Consider the following 20973-nt stretch of genomic DNA (forward strand, 5'->3'; position numbering starts at 1 on the left):
GACATGGCTGAACAATAACACAAGAAGTCCACAGAGATGCGTGTACAGGGGACAGGGAGTGTGTGTCGGCACGCTGTGTCTCTAAGCAAAGCACTCATCAGCCTGAATGCTTGTTCAGATAGCAGCTGGCAGCAACCACTCCTGAGCCTGAGGCTGGTGCGTGGAGAAGCACTCCCCTATCCTCCACTCCAGCTCAGAAGAGACCGGGTACACCGGTAGGGTAGGAGGGACATCCTGACATCAGCCCACCTTCCCTCGGCTCTGCACAGCAGATCAGGAGGCTCCTGATCCACAGCAGCTTGACTCTCAAGTGCGGCTCCACATAGCACAGCCATGCAGCCTGCCGCGCCTGCTGCTGAAGTCTTCGTTCCGGGGAGAGCAGGATTCCACGTTAATGTTTTGATTCTGTCTGTGCTCTCGCAGATTTCATAGAGCCCTAGATAATCAGCTGAACATGATCTCCCAGTGTGACAATATGACCAAAAGAGCTAATGCGATCCTGGAATGCAGAAAGGGGGGAATCTCACATAGAAGTAGAGGTTATTTTACATCTATATTGGTCACATGCATGATCGTTGCTAGACTGTTTATTTTGTTCAGTTCTGGTGTCCCCAATTGAAGAAGGATGATGATAAATTGGAGAGGGTGCAGAGAAGAGCCACGCAAATTATAAAAGTGTTAGAAAACATGTTAGAAAACCAGTGAAGGTACAGTAAAGGGGTGAGTAGATTACAGTCTAAGTATCCACATTGGGAACAAATAGTTAATAATAAGCACTTTTTTTAGTAAAGTAAGGTACAACACAATCCAATGGCTGGAAGTTGAAACTAAATAAATTGAGGCTGGAAATAAGGTGTACATTTTTAATGGTGCGAGTAATTAACTATTGGAACAATTTACCAATGCTTATAGTGGATTCTCCATCACTGTCAATTTTTAAATCAAGAGCGGTTGATTTTTCTAAAACATATGCTCTCGGAATTATTTGGGAGAGGTCCTGTGGCCTGTGTTGTACAGGAAATTAGACTACATTATCATAATGCTCCTTTCTGGCCTTGGAATCTCTGATCGTCCTTTTTTGATTATCCCATGATAGGTCACTCTTTGTCCTGCAAATGGAATCCAGTCCAAGACACACTTTATACTTCTGCATAGATATGTCTGTCTAATTACTGAGTGAGCAGATTACTGTGCGGAGCAACACTTCCATCTTGGTTACATGATCTCTCCAAAGCATTCCTGGGATGCTTTTTAAATAACACTGATGGAATACTTTCAGCCTCCGGTTGTGTATTTCTACCATCTAACATGTTTCTAAGTTGTATAATCTCACTTTAGCATGTAGATTTATCTTCTTACTCCTCTTGATGTTTGGTAAATGAGGAAATGATCCATGGACTTTGCCGATTCTTGCCTTTACTACTTTAGTGAGCTGGCTATTAGCAGATACTGTACTTCCAAGGTAAACGAAGTCATTGGCTCTCTTGTACTCTTGCTCATCTATCACATGTCCACCGGTGTTGGCATCATTTTCTTTGTCAGTATAGGCTTGGTATTCTGCATACTGATATAAAGTCCCACTCTAGCACCTTCTGCTTTTATGCTCACAAATAGTCTCTTCATTCCATCCAAACTGGTCTCCAATATGACTATATTATCTGCAAAATATAAGTCTTGCAGCTTCTCCTGCCCAAACAATACGAGTGACTTCAGCAGCAGCTATTGCCCTTCTCATCATAAAATCTGTGACCATGCAGAAAAGTTGCAGGGATGGTAAGCGGCCCTGCCTTATGCCAGGAACAGTCTTAAACCATTCTGTGTCTACAGTATCTGTTAATTTAATAAATGCTTTGTATGACAAGTCTGTGGGCTGTAACAGGACAATCTGTGCTGTCCTCTGCTAATTGGCTTTCTTTGAATCCCCTCTCTCTAAGTCAGTTATCAGTGAGTGCAACTGCAGCAGTCTAAGGCCCTTCACAACGGTGCCCTCCTTACTTATTCTGTATGTTATGTTGCCCTCCACTTCTGTGCTCTATGAATGCCAGCCTTGACTGCCCACTTGAATTCCACATACATAGTGTACCACCTCTTATATAGTGAATGTCCTCCATAAAACTACTACCTTGGCAGTCGTCAAATTGATCCTCAGAATTCATCTTTACTATCATGGCTACAGGAATTTGCCATCTGATAATTTTTAAGTTGATTGATTGTGTGTGTACACAAAACAATACCTATTACCAACTAGCAACTCTAGCAACTCTCACATGGAATCACAAAATTATGCCCACAAACTAGATGTATAACCAGAACATGTTCCTGCATCATTTGTTACATCCCCTTTTAGTGTGTTGTCTTAAACTACATGGTAAGCTTGTCTGGGAAGGGAACTTGAACGTCTATATAGTTTTTATAGTGCCTAGCACAGTAGAGTTCTGATCTTGATTGGGATTTCTTGATGCTTATTATAATGCAAATCATGTCTAGAGGAATAAGCTTGGAGGCGGTCACAAATAACTTATTATAGTTCTGCCCATTGTATAATCATGCTGTATGGTTTTGACCATATTTTTGCACAACTTACCTATGTCCAAATTTCCATATCTGTAAAATGAGGAAACCTATCTACCTACCTAGCTTACAAGAGAATGCTGAGGATTATTAATATTTGTAGAATGCTTCCAAGAAGAAAACCTTATAAAATATTGGCTATCAATATACAGTTCACTTTTTCTATCCAAATGGCTAGTTTTTTATGCTGGAACCAAAGAGCCAATATTGCATAGTTACATAACTGCAAGTTTGAAGTGGCGGAAAGCACATAACAGTGCTGTATTCATGACCGTTCACTAAACTTCTAATATTTAAAATAGTTGCATGATTATGTCCATTTCAGGTTCCAAAGTTTCACCTGTTTTCTGGGGGTATTTGTCAGGTTAATGAAAGAACTTTGTTTTGTAATTTTTTTTAATATGCTACCTAAGTCATAGTGTCATGCATAATTCTGGAAATTTATAGTTATGTTCTTACCCACATAAAATAATGAAAGGTTTTGGATGCTCAGAATATAACTAGTTTCTTCAACCTGCCTAAAACTTTCTTTCAGTGGTGTTGTATGCAATGTACTGCTGACTTGCTGCAAGGATAATGTATGCCGTCTCTGGGCAGAGACTTTATTACCCAATGATAGTTTATCATGCGCTGGTGGATACAACCATTGGACTGAACCAGAGAACTTAACCAATAACTTCAAAAGAAATGCTTCTAGTAAGGAACGAATGCAAAATGCTTTAGAGGTGAGAACTGTTGGACAGTACTTGTCTGCTTGCAAACCACATCTTTTTTGTATTTATTAAAAAAAATATTTGCTGAATAGATTCTGAGAATAATTCGTTTTATAATTTCTTTGGAAAGCATGTTTAAAAAACAGATAGGGTTGAGTGTAACTTTTAGAGTTAGTTTCTGATGTGAATGTTTAAAATGAAGTAAAACTTATTTTCTTGAACGATCTGTAGTATTCTCTTAAAGTTAATTGTTTCAGCTAACATGCCTTCCAGTATGCATGTTAGCTTTGAAAGTGAGCTATATAAAGAAAAATCCAATAGTTGCAGATAAAGTTCGGCATCTCTGAGGGTATTAGTCACATAAATGTACTCAATATATTGAGTAAAGACATTTAAAATACAGAAGAAGTTTGAGTACTCTTGAAATCTCTGTGTGTCAATTGTGCTAGAACATGTCAGTCCAGGTCACAATTCTTTGCACAACAGCCCTCCTTAGACATCTTAGGGCAAAGGGGACGACAGTGGCTTGAGAGTGTCACTGTCCCTTTTGTCTTAAGGCCAGAACCCTCTCCTTGAGGTCATGAGATAACACCAGGATGAATGATTGGGAAGATAAAGGCTATTGCTGCACTTAATCCATAAGTTATTGGAATGGCGAGATACAAAGTAAAATAGTACCCCACCATGTCCCTATATAGTGTAGCAGGAAAAGGTTGAAATATTCCCCTCATTCTCCATCTGCCAGTGCTCATGTTCTGAGCACTGAGGTAGAGTACTCCATAATTTTTAGTTTAATGTGGGAAATATGGTGTATGATAGAGAGCGTTTAGGGTGTAGATGCAATGGAACCCCAGTTAGGATGGTGCTTTGAAGTACCTGTGATAGGGGTTCTCTGGCTACCTCAGGAGTTGTGGAATGTTCTCTTGCCTCTTTGATAAATAAATGATGGTATTGTGGGGAGAAGGTTATATTTTTCCCTCTCTTGCTACCTTGCTTGAGGTTTAGGACAAACTGCTTTCTGTAAGGCCTTATGTATTTGTGGAGAATGGCCCTGCCTGCCTGCCTCCTTCAGATGAAAAAGTGCTGAGTGAAAAAGTGCTGAGGTACTTTTGAATACTTGTGGAGAGAAGTTAAGGACACCCAGCTCCTACACAAACTTAGTGGTAGGATTAGATGGATGGTCTTTATGTCTCTCAGATGACGAGCATAAAGCAGAGGATATGGTGTGGGTGATGGTCTGAGTGGGAAAGTTTGAAGTTTCAGATTCTGTGGAACAGAATCTTATAATGAAACTCTAGCAGGTTGATCCACTGCCAGTGCCTGCAGACGAGCTTTGCAGGATCTGTATAACCCCAACAGAGAAGAAACTTACTAAAACCACATTATTACCACATGCTAAAGCGGCAGTTTTACCAAATCTAGAATCGTTGACCATAACATAGAAATGGAATCTAGAAGACTGCACAGTGCAAGCCCAGAGAAGAAAAACTATTCAACCAGTGTTGGTAACCAGTGTAACAAACAGAGACATAGTTTCTGCCCATTTCAGTCTACTCATATGTTCTAAGTCAAAGGGAATGCAAGAGACAAGACGTTGTTTTCTCATTTTAAAAAAGTGAGGAAAAAAATGGGAGAATGTTATGTAACAGCCTACACCACAAAATTAGGAATGAACAAGAATGACAAATTGAGAAGGGATAAAACCCCAACATACAGGGTAGTCAAAATCTGGGTAGATTGAGCCGAACTGACAGATATCTGAGGTTTGTCTTTACATTTTTACACTATCAATGCTTGTACAGTTTTTCATGCCAGTGGGGTATTAAATTATGACAACACTAAGGTGAATAGTACATAGGAAAGTTTGACTTCAGCAATATCATATAGGTGACCATGTCACCTCATGAAAATTTGAATCTATCTTGACTAAAGTTTTTCGGGGGGTGGGGGGGAGTAAGGCAAGTGATTACAACATCTAAGCAAATACTTTGCCTCAGTGTTTAATGAGGAACTTGAGGACAGTGGCAGCATGGTTAATGGAAACTAAGATATGGAAGAAGAAATGACCACCTCCAAGGTGGAAGCCAAGCTCAGTGGTACCCTGTGGGCGGGCCTGGATGATCTCCTTTCAAGAATATTAAAGGAACTGGCACATGAAATAGTAAGCCCAATGGCACAGATTTTTAACTAATCTGTAAACTTGGGGATTGTATCCTGTGACTGGAAAATTACAAATATAGCACATATGTTTAAGAAAAGGGCGGGGGGTAAGGAGGGAAGTGATCCAGGAAACTACAGTCCTGTTAGTTTGACCTCAGTTGTACACAAGGACTTAGAACAAATTTTGAAAGAGCGTAGTTAAGGGCATAGTGGTAGGTGGTAATTGGGATAAAATAGAACATGGTTTTACAAAAGGTAGATTGTGCCAGATCAACTTGATCTTCCTTTGGAAAATCTGTTATCTCATACAAAGGAAATCCAGTAAATGCAATCTATCTGGATTTCAGAAAGGGCATTCTATACAGTTCCACTGGGAATTTTAGTTAAATTGGAGAGCTGGAGATGAATATGAGAATTGAAAGGTGGATAAGGAACAAGTTAAAATGGAGACTGTCATGCTGGAGGGAGACTACTAGTGAAGTTCCTCAGGGATGGGCTTGGGACCAATCTTATTTAACATTTTCATTAATGACCTTGGCACAAAAAATTGGAGTGTGTTAATAAAATTTGCAAATGACACAAAGTTAGGAGATATTGCCAATATAGAAGAAGACAGAAATACTATACAAGAACATCTGGATGACCTTGAAAACTCTTTAAATAGAAATGGAATGAAATAGTGCAAAGGCCAGGTACTTAGGGATTATCAACAAGAATTTTTGTTATAAGCTGTGGAGTTACCAGTTGGAAGCCACAGAGGAAGAGAAAGATCAGGATGACTGTGAGCCACCAATATGATGCAGCTGTGGGGAGGAAAAAAAAAAAGGCTAATGCAATTGTAGAAAGCATCAGGTGAGGTATTTCCTGTAGAGATAGAGAAGAGTTGTTACCATTATACAATGCACTGGTGAGACCTCATCTGGAATACTGTGATTTGGTCTGAGAATGAAGGCTGTACAGGTACAGCCCAATACATTGGAATACAGACTTCTCTGAATTTTACTACTTCTATTCAAGGCAACACAGTGTACATACAGGCTTTCTACAGGATTCTGAAGATGTTAACATCTTTTACTATGTAGTTCTTTTCTATGGAAGATACATTATGAACAATACAGTTTGTAAATTCACCAGTGCACTTTTTAACTGTAAAAGCTACTTCCTTTCCGTAAGAATTTCACTTGCTTTCTTTTCTAGAAAATAATGTATAGATTAAATCCTCCTTTTTTTCCTTTGGAAACCAAATTAAAATGACTTACTCTCCACACAGTTAAATCTAAGGCCCTTTCGAAGAGGAAGGAGAAGGTCACTTGCCCTCATAGCACATACGGGATATTCCCCACATCAGCAAGATCCTCATGAAGTTCATAGGAACACTCCTTTACATGCAAATGCACTCTGTCACTTTCATATTGCTGCCAGCATCAACCCAGCCACAGGTAATCATGAGCCGTTCAGATTTATGATACAAGAACGCAATACAGACTTTTCTCTGTGTGGTGTGTGTTGCCTGTGTAACCTTAATTTGTCTCCCTGTATTTATACATTCTGATGGACTTTATTTACCTGAGCACAGGACTTCGACCTCATTCAGTACACAGGATGAATGGTGCTGACTTAAAAAGCAACTCTTCTTCAGTATTCTGTTTTCTGCTCATGGTTTAATATGTGACCTTATGTGTATTCATTGCACACTATTTAAATCCTGCTCCGAAGACAGAATTACCAATTCCTCATGGCTTTCTTTGGTGCTCATTGCCATACTATTGGAGTGATTCACAGCAACACTGTGAGATGAGGGTGTGGAACTGACAGAGATTAAGGTCAAAAGTATCCACTCATTTTGGGTGCTCAATTTGAGACTCCTAGGACTTGATTTTTTCATAGTACTTATCAGTATGTGGCCTTTTATATGTTCAAAGCACAGCTTTGATGTCAGCTGAGAGTTCTCAGCACTTTTGCAAATCAGACCCTCATGTCACCCAGAAAATGAGTAATCTACAATTAATGGCCATCCCAGAGCAGTTCCATCTAGTGTCCTGAATAATGTAGGTGTCTGGGCGGGGCGGGGGGGGGGGAACAATGGTATGTGATCATGTTACAGTATTACAATGTATGTGTACAATGGGTCCAAATAAAGGTTGCAGAGGAAACCTTAATTGTGGTGGTACTGCATTTTTGAGTGCTTAGCATTACAATTTTAATGTTCTTTTAATATGGTTTCTTGTGTGTAATATAGGGTGTGTATATTAATATAAGCATTTTTATCATGAAACCACATAAGACTTAGTAATGATGTGTAGCTGTTACATAGCCCTCTTCACTCATAGATCTTAAAGTCCTTCACCAGGGAAGGTAAGTGTAATTGTGAAGCATGCTGTGATTACAAATAAGGTAGCTAGAAATGATAGTATTTAACTGGAGAAAGGAAGGGAGGATTTGAAGGCTCATTATGAATCATTGTCTGGGTATACCGCAAAAAGGACAGGAGACTTGTTATGGGTTTTAATCAGGCCACAACTTTATTATATAGGTGTCTGGGACTACCCAGCAGATAAAGTGTACAGTGAAGGCAAATCCATGCTTATTCAAATCAGTTCTCCGGGGCTTCCACCCCCCCCCCTTTGTTTAATCCACGCTTATTCAAATCAATTTTCTGGGGCTTCCACCAGCCCCCCTTTGTTTCCATCCAGGTCTCCCAGCTGACCCATCGCTTGGACCTTGCCATCCACCAGCCTCGTAAGAGAGTTAAGGAGGGCTATGAGAACAGGGGGGTTGGCTCCCTGCCATACCAATCATAGGAGTCCCCAACCCCCTCCCCTGTTCTGTTTCTTTATCCAGTAGACATGCTGGCTTTCTTGCTGTGCGGACAGAGACTTGCCCCACCCAGGTTTTGTACCTTTCTGCACATTCTGGGTGGGGGGAGGGTGTGAGCTGTTGCTGCAAGCTGACCACCGAGCTTTTACAGCATTTTCGGACCACCTTCCTCTCCACAACCCCCAACCACAAAGCAGAGCTGCCCTTCTTTGGGTAAGCCCAGACAAATTCTGCCCCCCTTTAGTTGTGGTGCAGTCATTAGTAAAGTCCTAGTGTGAACTGTTAGAACTCTCAAGAACCAGCATTACAGCTGAATCAGAATAAAAGCTAGAGTGAAAGCAGAGACAATACTCCATTCAACAGACTTTAATAATACATTTTAGCCTGGGAAGCTGGGGGAAGAAGAGGGTTCCTTTCAAAAAATATTGTAAAAATATTGAAAGTTCAGTAAATGTATACGAATGTTAAAAGTCAGCCTGCAAATCATGTTCTTGTTCATGTTCAGTTTAGTATGTTCCTTTCTTAAACTAATTTTAATTCTACCTTGTAACGCATCTTAATGCCAGATTCATGATCTTGAGAGCTGGCCCTCTGTGGTTAACTAACAAGGGAACCTTATTCTGGAAGAATTGAAATTTCTTGTCTGCGTCTACATTTCTCTTTTCGTGATTTTATTCCCTGTGCACTCTCCTCCTTTCCCCTCATTCTTCCTATATTTCTTTGTTTTCTATTTCCTTGTTGTGACCCTGGCATAACTACCTGCTTGAGCAGTTTAAAGGCAGTACCAATTTCCATGGAGAAAAGAGCATATTTGCACTCAAAAGTTCTTTGTCTGACAGGATGTTTAATTTGTAGCTGCCTCAGCACATTGCACTGCTGTATTAAATGGGAATATGGGAGAACTTGTGGGGGAGGAGAAGGGGGATTTACAGATAAGAAGAGCCTGCTGCTGCCAGGTGGGCCATGTGAGAATTCTCAGCAGTGTCACAAGTGGCTGCACTCTTGCATCCTATTTTTCAGATCGTACAAAATTATAAAATATCCATCTGAAACTTGTTTGTGTCATTTACTTTGTGTCCGTTGCATGTATAATAGTGGTTCCCTAGCAGATAGTGTAAAGTATTGGGGATTGGTAAATATCTGTGAAATCCCTGCTCTACAAAACACAATATACAGTGGGCTAAAATCACCTGAGATCTGTGGTGGCTTCTGCTGGTGTAAACCATGACATATAGGGCCTTTTGAGAGCAGAAGATCTGCCCAGGGGAAATGGTGGTAGAATCCCTCAGGGTGAAGCAGGGTTAGGCTTGCACGTGTTTGTATAACTTTTGCCTTTTTCACTGGTACGAGGAAAAACACATTACCACTACCTCTTCCTCTTTTGGAAATCACATTAACTTCTTGGCATTGCAGACATTCCTCTACTCCCTTCTATCACCTCTCTGAGTCTCAGTGAGAATGAAGAGAAAAGTGGGCCTTTTGTAGTGCACTGGCTGAACAATAAAGAACTGCATTTTACCCTGTCCATGGAAGTATTTTTGCAGCAGCTTAAAAAGAGCTTTGAGCAGCATTCTTCAGAGACCAGCACTGAAGAGCCAAATCAGTTGGATGGCAAATCAGATGAAGGTAAAATGCATATCATAGATATGTTTGTTCTTTATAATGTGCTGTAATTTTGTTAAGTAAACCAAATGTTTAAATTAGTTAATACTACTTCCTGAGTTTTTGAGTACCTGAAGTTAAATCAGCTACGTCCTCTTAATCTTTGCACTGCTAATCTGGATGCTTTTCTGTAGGGATACAGTATTGTAATAAGTAGGCATCAGAATATAGGACTTGTGAGTTCATAGATTTATTTGGTGCAATTAAATACGGTTGTGAACCGCTTATTTTCATATTTACATTGAATCTCTAATGTTACAATGTAATTAGAGCTAATGTCCATTATCTGACACACATTATGACCTCTTCACTTGTTTTACACCAGTGGTTTTCAACCTTTTTTCATCTGTGGGCCCCCAAAAATTTGAAACGGCAGTGTGGACCCCTTTGGAAATCTTAGACATAGTCTGCGGACCCCAGGTTGAAAACCACTGTTCTGTGGTGGTAACAACATTTCACAGACCCCTTAAACATATTCTGCAGACCCCAGCTTGAAAACCACTGTTCTACATACATGTTCAACAGGTTCCATTTCAAGAAAAATTAAGGACAGTAAAGTAACTTAATGTTACTGTGTATTTGTATGTTGCAAGGTTGTTTGATATAAAAAATAGTAAGTAGAATACAAATAATTATACTGTTGATACCCTCACAACTCATATGTTAATTGTGGGACACATTCTTGAGGTAAAATTGTAAATATGTCCCACAAGCTACAAAGCACTTGAGTTTCAACTAACCTGCATGATAGTATCATTATGGCCTGAATCCCTGTGTAGGACTGACTGACAGCTGGGAGGAATTATTTTAAGTCCTCTGTTCAAGTTCCTCAGTCGCCTGAAAAAAGAAAAGGAGTACTTGTGGCACCTTAGAGACTAACCAATTTATTAGAGCATAAGCTTTCGTGAGCTACAGCTCACTTCCTCAGATGCATATCGTGGAAACTGCAGCAGGCTTTATATATACACAGAGAATATGAAACAATACCTCCTCCCACCCCACTGTCCTGCTGGTAATAGCTTATCTAAAGTGATCATCAGGTGGGCCATTTCCAGCACAAATCCAGGTTTTCTCACCCTCCACCCCCCCACACAAATTCACTCTCCTGCTGGTGATAGCCCATCCAAAGTGACAACTCTTTATACAATGTGCATGACAATCAAGTTGGGCTATTTCCTGCACAAATCCAGGTTTTCTCACATCCCCCCCACCCCCATACACACACAAACTCACTCTCCTGCTGGTAATAGCTCATCCAAACTGACCACTCTTCAAGTTTAAATCCAAGTTAAACCAGAACATCTGGGGGGGGGGGGGTAGGAAAAAACAAGAGGAAACAGGCTACCTTGCATAATGACTTAGCCACTCCCAGTCTCTATTTAAGCCTAAATTAATAGTATCCAATTTGCAAATGAATTCCAATTCAGCAGTTTCTCGCTGGAGTCTGGATTTGAAGTTTTTTTGTTTTAAGATAGCGACCTTCATGTCTGTGATTGCGTGACCAGAGAGATTGAAGTGTTCTCCGACTGGTTTATGAATGTTATAATTCTTGACATCTGATTTGTGTCCATTTATTCTTTTACGTAGAGACTGTCCAGTTTGACCAATGTATATGGCAGAGGGGCATTGCTGGCACATAATGGCATATATCACATTGGTGGATGTGCAGGTGAACGAGCCTCAGATAGTGTGGCTGATGTTATTAGGCCCTGTGATGGTGTCCCCTGAATAGATATGTGGGCACAATTGGCAACGGGCTTTGTTGCAAGGATAAGTTCCTGGGTTAGTGGTTCTGTTGTGTGGTATGTGGTTGTTGGTGAGTATTTGCTTCAGGTTGTGGGGCTGTCTGTAGGCAAGGACTGGCCTGTCTCCCAAGATTTGTGAGAGTGTTGGGTCATCCTTTAGGATAGGTTGTAGATCCTTAATAATGCGTTGGAGGGGTTTTAGTTGGGGGCTGAAGGTGACGGCTAGTGGCGTTCTGTTATTTTCTTTGTTAGGCCTGTCCTGTAGTAGGTAACTTCTGGGAACTCTTCTGGCTCTATCAATCTGTTTCTTTACTTCTGCAGGTGGGTATTGTAGTTGTAAGAAAGCTTGACAGAGATCTTGTAGGTGTTTGTCTCTGTCTGAGGGGTTGGAGCAAATGCGGTTGTATCGCAGAGCTTGGCTGTAGACGATGGATCGTGTGGTGTGGTCAGGGTGAAAGCTGGAGGCATGCAGGTAGGAATAGCGGTCAGTAGGTTTCCGGTATAGGGTGGTGTTTATGTGACCATTGTTTATTAGCACTGTAGTGTCCAGGAAGTGGATCTCTTGTGTGGACTGGACCAGGCTGAGGTTGGTGGTGGGATGGAAATTGTTGAAATCATGGTGGAATTCCTCAAGGGCTTCTTTTCCATGGGTCCAGATGATGAAGATGTCATCAATATAGCGCAAGTAGAGTAGGGGCTTTAGGGGACGAGAGCTGAGGAAGCGTTGTTCTAAATCAGCCATAAAAATGTTGGCATACTGTGGGGCCATGTGGGTACCCATAGCAGTGCCGCTGATCCTGAATTATTCCTGGAAGTAACACTATTTTATGTAATTGTCTATTTAAGAATAATGTGATTTTTCCAAGATATGAAATATTTTTTCCTTTCCAAAACTGACTGAAGTTAATTTACACATTTGAAATGAAAAGAAAAATTGCATATGATTTTGAGCTTTAATAATTATATTTAAAACCAATAAAGCAACTAGCATTAAAACTTATGTAAATTCAAATTGACAGGTTTTGTTCTGAATGTGCTACACAAGGGAACTGCAAGTAAATTGTAAAAAGTCTATTTCTGTTAAGTTTTAATAATTTGAAACTGTTAAGTGCTTAGCTATCATGCTTACCAATGTAATATAAATAACTAAACTTCATAAAGAGACTTTAAGACTAATGTATTTAGATGAGAAATACATATTATAGTAGGAAGATGTTGTAAAATAGCTTGACGTACATAATATAACTTCCTACACTTTTCTCAGTCAAATATAGGAATATATTCAATTATGTAGCATTAACTTGGTTTAGAGATTAAATCATTACCCTTTCAATTTGCTTAAATCCATGTTTGTATGAATGGTTTACAAGAGACTTAAAAGGAAGTTTTGAATAACCAAGCAATGTTGCCTATAAGATTTTAATTTCCAAATGTAGCTTTCATTCATGGGTTTCTTTACTTTATATGTGTGTCCTTCTGCCAGAAGCTGATGATAGTGGAGAAGATCAAAAAGGAAATCAAGAGAAGAAAGAGCTGGGTAGTGAGAAAACTGTTCCAAAATCTGGCTTTGTTTCTGTATCTTCTGCTGCTATTGATCATGAGATTGAAATACTGTTGTCTGAGTGGAGCAAAAATGCGGACATGCTATTCAGTATTCATCCCATGGATGGTTCATTGCTGGTATGGCATGTGGACTGGTTAGATGAATATCAGCCTGGTATGTTTCGCCAGGTGCAGGTATTATGGCTTTTTTGGATTCAAATATATATTTATTATTCAATGAGGAGTACATTAATATCCTCCTTATTTGTTCTAATACATATTATTTTTCCCCTTTAATTCTAGGTATCTTTTGTTTCAAGAATTCCAGTAGCATTTCCAACAGGTGATGCAAATTCTCTTTGCAGAAGTATAGTGATGTATGCCTGCACCAAGAATGTTGACCTCGCTATTCAGCAAGGCAAACAGAAGCCCCTTGGCCTTACACGTTCCTCATCTATGCTTATCTCTTCTGCCCACAGTAAATCAACTAACAGTTTAAAATTAAGTATCTTCACCCCCAATGTTATGATGATTTCAAAACATGCAGATGGGTCTTTAAACCAATGGCTAGTTAGTTTTTCAGAGGAATCTGCTTTTTCTACTGTGCTCAGTATTTCACATAAATCTCGATATTGTGGTCACCGTTTTCATCTTAATGACTTGGCTTGTCATTCAGTGTTACCCTTGCTGCTGACAACTTCTCATCATAATGCTTTAAGATCACCGGATGTTGACAGCACAAAACAGACAAATGATACTTCAAATTCTGGACAGTCGCCTTTAAGATCTCAGAATAGAGGCACTAGAAGTGTAACATCCCAGGATCCCAATGCAGTTTATAGTGAGCTTATTCTTTGGCGAGTTGATCCAGTTGGTCCATTATCCTTTTCTGGAGGAGTTTCTGAACTTGCACGAATTAATTCTCTCCATATTTCAGCTTTTTCTAATGTGGCATGGCTGCCTACACTTATACCCAGTTACTGTCTCGGTAAGTTTTCTGAGTTAATTAGAATATTTAAAATCTTCAGTTGTTAAAACAACTAGAATAGGAAAAAAATGATGCTAGTGGTATGGAGAATCTAAATATGTTGAATGATGGAACTTTTAAATTATCTCTGGTTGGTTTCTAAAGTGTGGATTTTCTGAAAGATAACCCAGACTAAAATTTCAGAAAAAATTCCCTTTAATTTTGGTAAGCTTATAAAAAGCCACTGGATATTTTCTGCCCTCTTATTTATATGGCACTAGAGATGTTTTACAAGCTAAAGAGAAGGTCACTGCCCTTTGTTTTAAAACCTTAGATCTAAACGTTTGTTTTTTTTTAAAATGCATAAATGTTAATGTTAGTGGGTAGGGGTTGAAAAATATTAATACAGACAAGGAGAGTACTACTCTCGAGGGTAGTGTCTCCTTCAATGAGCAGATTGGAGTTTAGTTCCTTTTGGTAAAGTTCAGTATTAAATCTTCTTCATATTTCTTGCGTATGAACACGTTTATTAATAAATATCTAAATACAAATTAGATCAATGAGAAACAAGTTCTGCTTTCTTCTGTTTTAACTCTTTAATAATAAATTCTTGTGATTTGCTTCTTGCCAAAAATAGGGAAGGAGCTAGTATGTATTCAGTGAAATATTGAACTGATTGTTCATAAATACTTTTCAGGTGCATACTGCAATTCTCCAAGTGCTTGCTTTGTGGCAAGTGATGGACAGTATCTGAGATTATATCAGGCTATAATAGATGCTAAAAAGCTTTTGTGTGAGCTATCCAATCCTGAAATTTCTGTAAGTATAAACTTAACTTTTCTTAAACATATAAATTACATCATCATTATAACTCATAAATTGGTTTGTCAGACTTGGTAATTGAAGAACACTAAGAACTTTGCAAAACTCTGTTATAAAGTCAATCTGCAGATATAATAGAATCTTACAGCATTGCAGCCATACTCCATTGTGATGTCGGATCTCCAAAGCTCAGCATTGTTGAGCCAAGTCACTACTACTTGCCTGGAAAATCTCCAAGAAACACCTAATGCTGTAAGAAGTAGTTTTGATGATTCAATAAGTGGAACTTCCCTGTGAGTCAGTACTGAACTGCTTTCAGAGTAACAGCCGTGTTAGTCTGTATTCGCAAAAAGAAAAGGAGTATTTGGGGCACCTTAGAGACTAACCAATTTATTTGAGCATGAGCTTTCGTGAGCTACAGCTCACTTCATCGGATGCATACCGTGGAAACTGCAGAAGACATTATATACACACAGAGACCATGGAACAATACCTCCTCCCACCCCACTGTCCTGCTGGTAATCACTTATCTAAAGTGATCATCAAGTTGGGCCATTTCCAGCACAAATCCAGGTTTTCTCACCCTCCACCCCCCCACACACAAACTCACTCTCCTGCTGGTAATAGCCCATCTGTGGGGTGGGAGGAGGTATTGTTTCATGGTCTCTGTGTGTATATAATGTCTTCTGCAGTTTCCACGGTATGCATCCGATGAAGTGAGCTGTAGTTCACGAAAGCTCATGCTCAAATAAATTGGTTAGTCTCTAAGGTGCCACAAGTACTCCTTTTCTTTTTGCAAGTACTGAACTGCTGTGTCAGCCTAGTGCAAGGAGGTATCTTTCATGAGAAGCCTTTAAAGATTCTGTGGCACTTCAGCGTTAACATTCTTCCTATTGTGTCCTCACAGAAGTGCTTTACTTAAATTCCCATAACATTGTAAATTAGATATAATCATGTGTACTATTGCTACAGAATTAACAAAACAAAATGCCTAGCAGTGAAAGAGATTTCTGTAAAAGTTCAGAGTCTCTGGAGACTTCCATAGAATGTAAATAAATCTCTTTGGCTTTAATAAATCTCACTTTGTTAAACTGAACTTCTTTCAACCCTGACTTTGAGTAAGTGAACCACAAAAAATAAAAACACTATGCCAAAATTAAAATATCAAACATCAGGTATCAGAGTAGCAGCCGTGTTAGTCTGTATCCGCAAAAAGAAAAGGAGTATTTGGGGCACCTTAGAGACTAACAAATTTATTTGAGCATAAGCTTTCGTGAGCTACAGCTCACTTCATCAGATGCATGCAGTGGATATTTTAATCAACTTTTGGAGTTGAACTTAAAAAAAAAATCCTTCAATATTGCTTGTATTACTGTATTTTTACAGAAATATGTTGGTGAAGTTTTTAACATCATAAGTCAACAGTCTACTGCAAGGCCAGGATGCATTGTAGAGTTGGATGCTATTACAGAGCTTGTAAGTAAGATATTTTTTCTGCAAACATTTTATGGTGGAGAAGAACATTCATTTACTTAATTTAAAAAGGTATTAAAATTGAGCATTACATCTGTAACTTTCCATGTTCAGTGATGATGAAACCAATACTGTTTTGAGAGGTACAAACTACCCCCAACTACCTGACCTTTGCCCATATGCAGAGAGAATTATAGGTATCGCAGATACATTTTGTTCATTATTTTGGTTGGTCCTGTCAATTTTTTAATGATATTAGCTTAGACATAAGAGATTCCATGTCTCTCTTCATTTATTTACTGTTTGTCTTTTAATTTAGCATGGCAGAAAAACACAGTTACTTCATGTTTTTCAAGAAGACTTCATTTTGAATAACGATGAGGAGAAAATACCTGAAAAGAACAACTCTTTAGCAGACTTTGGTAAAGCAGCATTAACTGTTTAATTCAGTAACATGATGTGAAGAATGTATCAAAGGGGGGTATTGATTTGTTTGGAGATAATGACTTTCTGCACTTCACTTATATTGCACTTCAGAAAATATATATATATATCCAAGATCTGCTTGATTTTATTGGAATACAAGTTCAAATGTATGGAACAAAATGACAAATGGAACACAAACTACTTTCCTTTTCCTTGAGGAAATGGACTAAGGGTCTAAGGCAAGGAAGCATTTTACCAAGAGGTACCTGTTAGGGGGCTTATTCCTTCACCCACTTACTTCCCTGGTCCTTCTCGCATGAACAGAGAGCAACAGTACCTGAAGTCCAAAGGTGCAAACAATTTGATGTTTATTGGGGTGAACCTCCAGCAAGCATGATTCCAGTTTCCTTCCTTAGTATCCTCCTTCCCAGCTCTGAAACCACAGAGCCTTACACCTGTGTCCCTGTTCCCATTCCTGCTCTTAGCAAAACATGATTCCAATTTCCCCACCCCCATTCCCTGTTCCCATCTCCCCCACCTACACACCCACCCCCTCACCCTCCTGATTGACTGCAGACTATATAGTGAAACTTGAGTTCTGCTTAGCTATACCTTAACCAATCATTTTCCTGAAATTTAACTAACCAATCCTAACATGATTATGTAACCAACTATATCCCACCACCTTAATTAGTTTACATCCAGCAAAATTAATTATACAGCAGACAGGAACAATCACAGAACCAGACAGAGATTATACAGACAAACAATAGCAAAGTGGGAACTATAATGACAAAACAATACAGAAGTGAGGATTTCACATCCCAGCTATTGATAAGTGAGTTCTTGCCAGACAGGATGCTATCAAACTAAGTTTCCTTTTATATTTTCTAGGCACTTCTCTTTCTCTGGAGGTGACAGGCATTATCAGGACAAGATTGTATTCCTAACAGCCCAATAGCACCTTATTTCAATGTGACTAGTTTGGAATGTGAGGATGTGACTGTTCGCTTCCCAGCTTATGGCTGCCTAAGCACAGGGCCTCAAACTGTCACAGTAAGAGAAGGCCCTTACACCGGCAGACAGTGATTTTGATTCTTTCTTTTGTACCGCTATAACCAGCCAAGTGATAAGAATACACCTAAATTCTTAGCGTATAGGCCTTTACAGACAGGCCTGAATATCTATATCCTAACAGTACCCTTTGTATATGGTAGGAAATACTGTATAACGCCACTGGCTTTTAGTACAGAGAGAGGCACTTGTTGAAAACATTAGTCTTTTGTACAGTAGGCCCTCTTGCAGGATCTGGGAGATGCAGGATGTGTAGCTTCCCATACTATTTTGTGATATTATGAAAGGCAAATAGATAGCTGAGTCCCGTGTTTAATGTTAAGGTAGGGGAATGGTGCCAGAGGACACTAGGAAGTGGAGTGGCTGTAAGTCTTTCCAACTCTCCTTTCTGATGAGCAATCATTCTTACCACCAGCTAAGCCCTTCCTTTGGACACAGGGTTCTAAAAAAAAGTCTGACAGCTTCCCTTTTAAACTTGTAACTAAAATATATACATAAAATATATAAGGGAATTAAATACCGCTCCACTGCATGCCTACAGAACTACAAGACGAAAAGGGCTAAGGTGTAAGATATGGTATGTCTGCAGACTGCTAGCTTTAGTAACAGCATAAGTAAATTGTAAACTAGATGTAAATAATTTGTATAAAATTTAATCTACCATTCTTTTCTAGTGCCTCAGAAGTCAGTGACTGTTCCTACATTTAACACTTCTTTATCCATAATACTTGATTAAAAATTGAGCATACAGTTGTATAGTTCACAATGCTTTCAACCTGAAGAATGAAAATATATGCTGCTCATTAGTACTTTGTATACTACAGTATATAATAAAAGCTGTTGCATAGATTTAATATTTTAAACATAGTTGGTGGTGTTCTTCCCTTGAATGATTTGTTTGTATCAGTGATAGTACTTTCATTTAACCTTTCAAAAACAGGATCAGAGAGGGAGCAAAAAACCCACAACCAAATAAACAGAAGGAACATTTTCTGTATAAGATGCTGACTACTTGGAATCTTTATACTCTTTTAATTGTAAAGGCACTAGTGCTATAGTTATATAGTGGGGTAGGGGAAAAAGTTAGTTGCTAACTATTGCTATACTAGATGTTGAACTAAAAACTTTGTTACTTCAAATTTCAACAGAAAACCTGCAAAATGGATTCTCTGAAAAATTTTACTTAATAGTAATTGAATACTCTCAAAACCGCTCATTGTTACACATGTGGAACTTACACTTGAAGTCCGTTCCAGTCTCAGTAGGTAAGTCCTTTTGTTACAATGTGAAAATATTGTTAAACATCAGTTATTTGTAACTGTCTGATATTCCTCCTATTTTTAGAACTGTTTTTTCTGTTCGGATATTTAAGAAGCTACTGTCTAAAAAGCAATCAGCAATTGCTACTCTAAAGGCTACTTTTGGGTTTCCATCACAACTTATTCTTTCTCGCTCAAAGGTCTCACATTTTCTTTTTATACTTAGTCTTAGCCCAAACTGTGTTTATTTTTGTTAGTTGAGAAAAATCCATCCAGCTGTTTTAAGTTGTTAGTGGTGAGGATTCAGACTACTTTTGCTCCTTAGTTCAGAAATGGTAGAACAAAATTTATTCATGATTTCTACGTATTTAGTTCTAAATCATGAATGGCAGACTGCATTAACGCTGAGGGTTTAAAAATAAGTTTTAAGTGAATTAGAAAGAACTGCTGAGTTGTACAGTTGCCAATTTTCATGTGGTAAATAAGCACCCCGACTTTCACAGTAAGTCAGAAATCAAACTAATTCCATTTCAAAACAAGGCCAAAACAAGCCAATCCCTAAGAATCCCAACACTCTATGTGACTAGATATTCCCCCCCCCCCCCCCCCCCCCCGGCATATAGTCTGGGATTGTGGTGGGCCCGCTGTGCACCCCTGACTTTCTTTTCCCATCCCCTTGCCTCTGCTTGCTGGGAGCCAATCAAAATAAATAAATAAATAAAAGAAGCAACAAGCTACAAGCCAAAAACTAGCCAATAAGCAACCCACAAGCTAGTTAAGCCAAAAACAAGCCCAATTTCTGTTTTGTTTTGTTTGTTTTTTTTCCCCTCTGCGGATTTGGCATGTCTGGCTGGGTGTCTGTTCACACTTAAAAATTAGCAAAGCCTAAAAGCAGGTTTTCTGCCTCCTGTGACCGCTGTTATTAAACTAGGATAACTGTGAATAGAAAAGGAGTACTTGTGGCACTTTAGAGACTAACCAATTTATTTGAGCATAAGCTTTCGTGAGCTACAGCTCACTTCATCGGATGCATACTGTGGAAAGTATAGAAGATCTTTTTATACACACAAAGCATGAAAAAATGGGTGTTTACCACTACAAAAGGTTTTCTCTCCTCCCCACCCCACTCTCCTGCTGGTATTAGCTTATCTCAAGTGATCACTCTTCTTACAATGTGTATGATAATCAAGTTGGGCCATTTCCAGCACAAATCCAGGTTATCATACACATTGTAAGGAGAGTGATCACTTGAGATAAGCTATTACCAGCAAGAAAGTGGGGTGGGGGGAGAGAAAACCTTTTGTAGTGATAAACACCCATTTTTTCATGCTTTGTGTGTATAAAAAGATCTTCTGTACTTTCCACAGTATGCATCCGATGAAGTGAGCTGTAGCTCACGAAAGCTTATGCTCAAATAAATTGGTTAGTCTCTAAGGTGCCACAAGTACTCCTTTTCTTTTTGCGAATACAGACTAACACGGCTGCTACTCTGAAACTTGTCATAACTGTGAATGTTCCTGTCCACACAGTCAGACTTGGGCAATAACAAAGGTGGTGGTGCGGCAGAGGCAAAATTTCTTCAACCTGTGTTCTGACAATGTAGTTTTGATACTGTCACAGCCTGTGTATGTAGGGGAGGGAAACCAATCTTCAAACTTACAACAGCCCTGCCTGGTAAAGGGGTAACACTCCCTTCCAGCAAGGTTGGTAAGTGTATCGTTTCTAATCCTCCTTTACTTTCT

At 39.1% G+C, this 20973-nt stretch overlaps 1 protein-coding gene across 6 annotated transcripts in view; it reads left to right on the forward strand.

Annotated features, from left to right (window-relative positions):
- The window catches only part of DMXL1 (Dmx like 1), a 146007-nt gene that overhangs the window by 42613 nt on the left and 82421 nt on the right, over positions 1-20973 (forward strand). For 4 of the 6 annotated variants that reach the window (XR_012159032.2, XM_073344776.2, XM_073344772.2 and 1 more), the window contains exons 8-16: positions 3107-3296; positions 6715-6883; positions 9675-9887; positions 13152-13405; positions 13514-14198; positions 14875-14996; positions 16386-16475; positions 16792-16894; positions 19121-19237. Coding sequence is in view for 5 of the 6 variants with exons in the window: in XM_073344776.2 (XP_073200877.2) it covers positions 3107-3296; positions 6715-6883; positions 9675-9887; positions 13152-13405; positions 13514-14198; positions 14875-14996; positions 16386-16475; positions 16792-16894; positions 19121-19237 (1943 nt within the window). In the remaining variant the exon portion in view is untranslated. Of the gene's footprint in view, positions 1-3106; positions 3297-6714; positions 6884-9674; positions 9888-13151; positions 13406-13513; positions 14199-14874; positions 14997-16385; positions 16476-16791; positions 16895-19120; positions 19238-20973 lie in introns of those variants that run through there. The other 2 variants (XM_073344773.2, XM_073344777.2) reach the window with 2 other exon arrangements.

Source organism: Lepidochelys kempii, chromosome 5 (genome assembly GCF_965140285.1).
Source record: "Lepidochelys kempii isolate rLepKem1 chromosome 5, rLepKem1.hap1, whole genome shotgun sequence".
Lineage (NCBI taxonomy): Eukaryota > Metazoa > Chordata > Testudines > Cheloniidae > Lepidochelys > Lepidochelys kempii.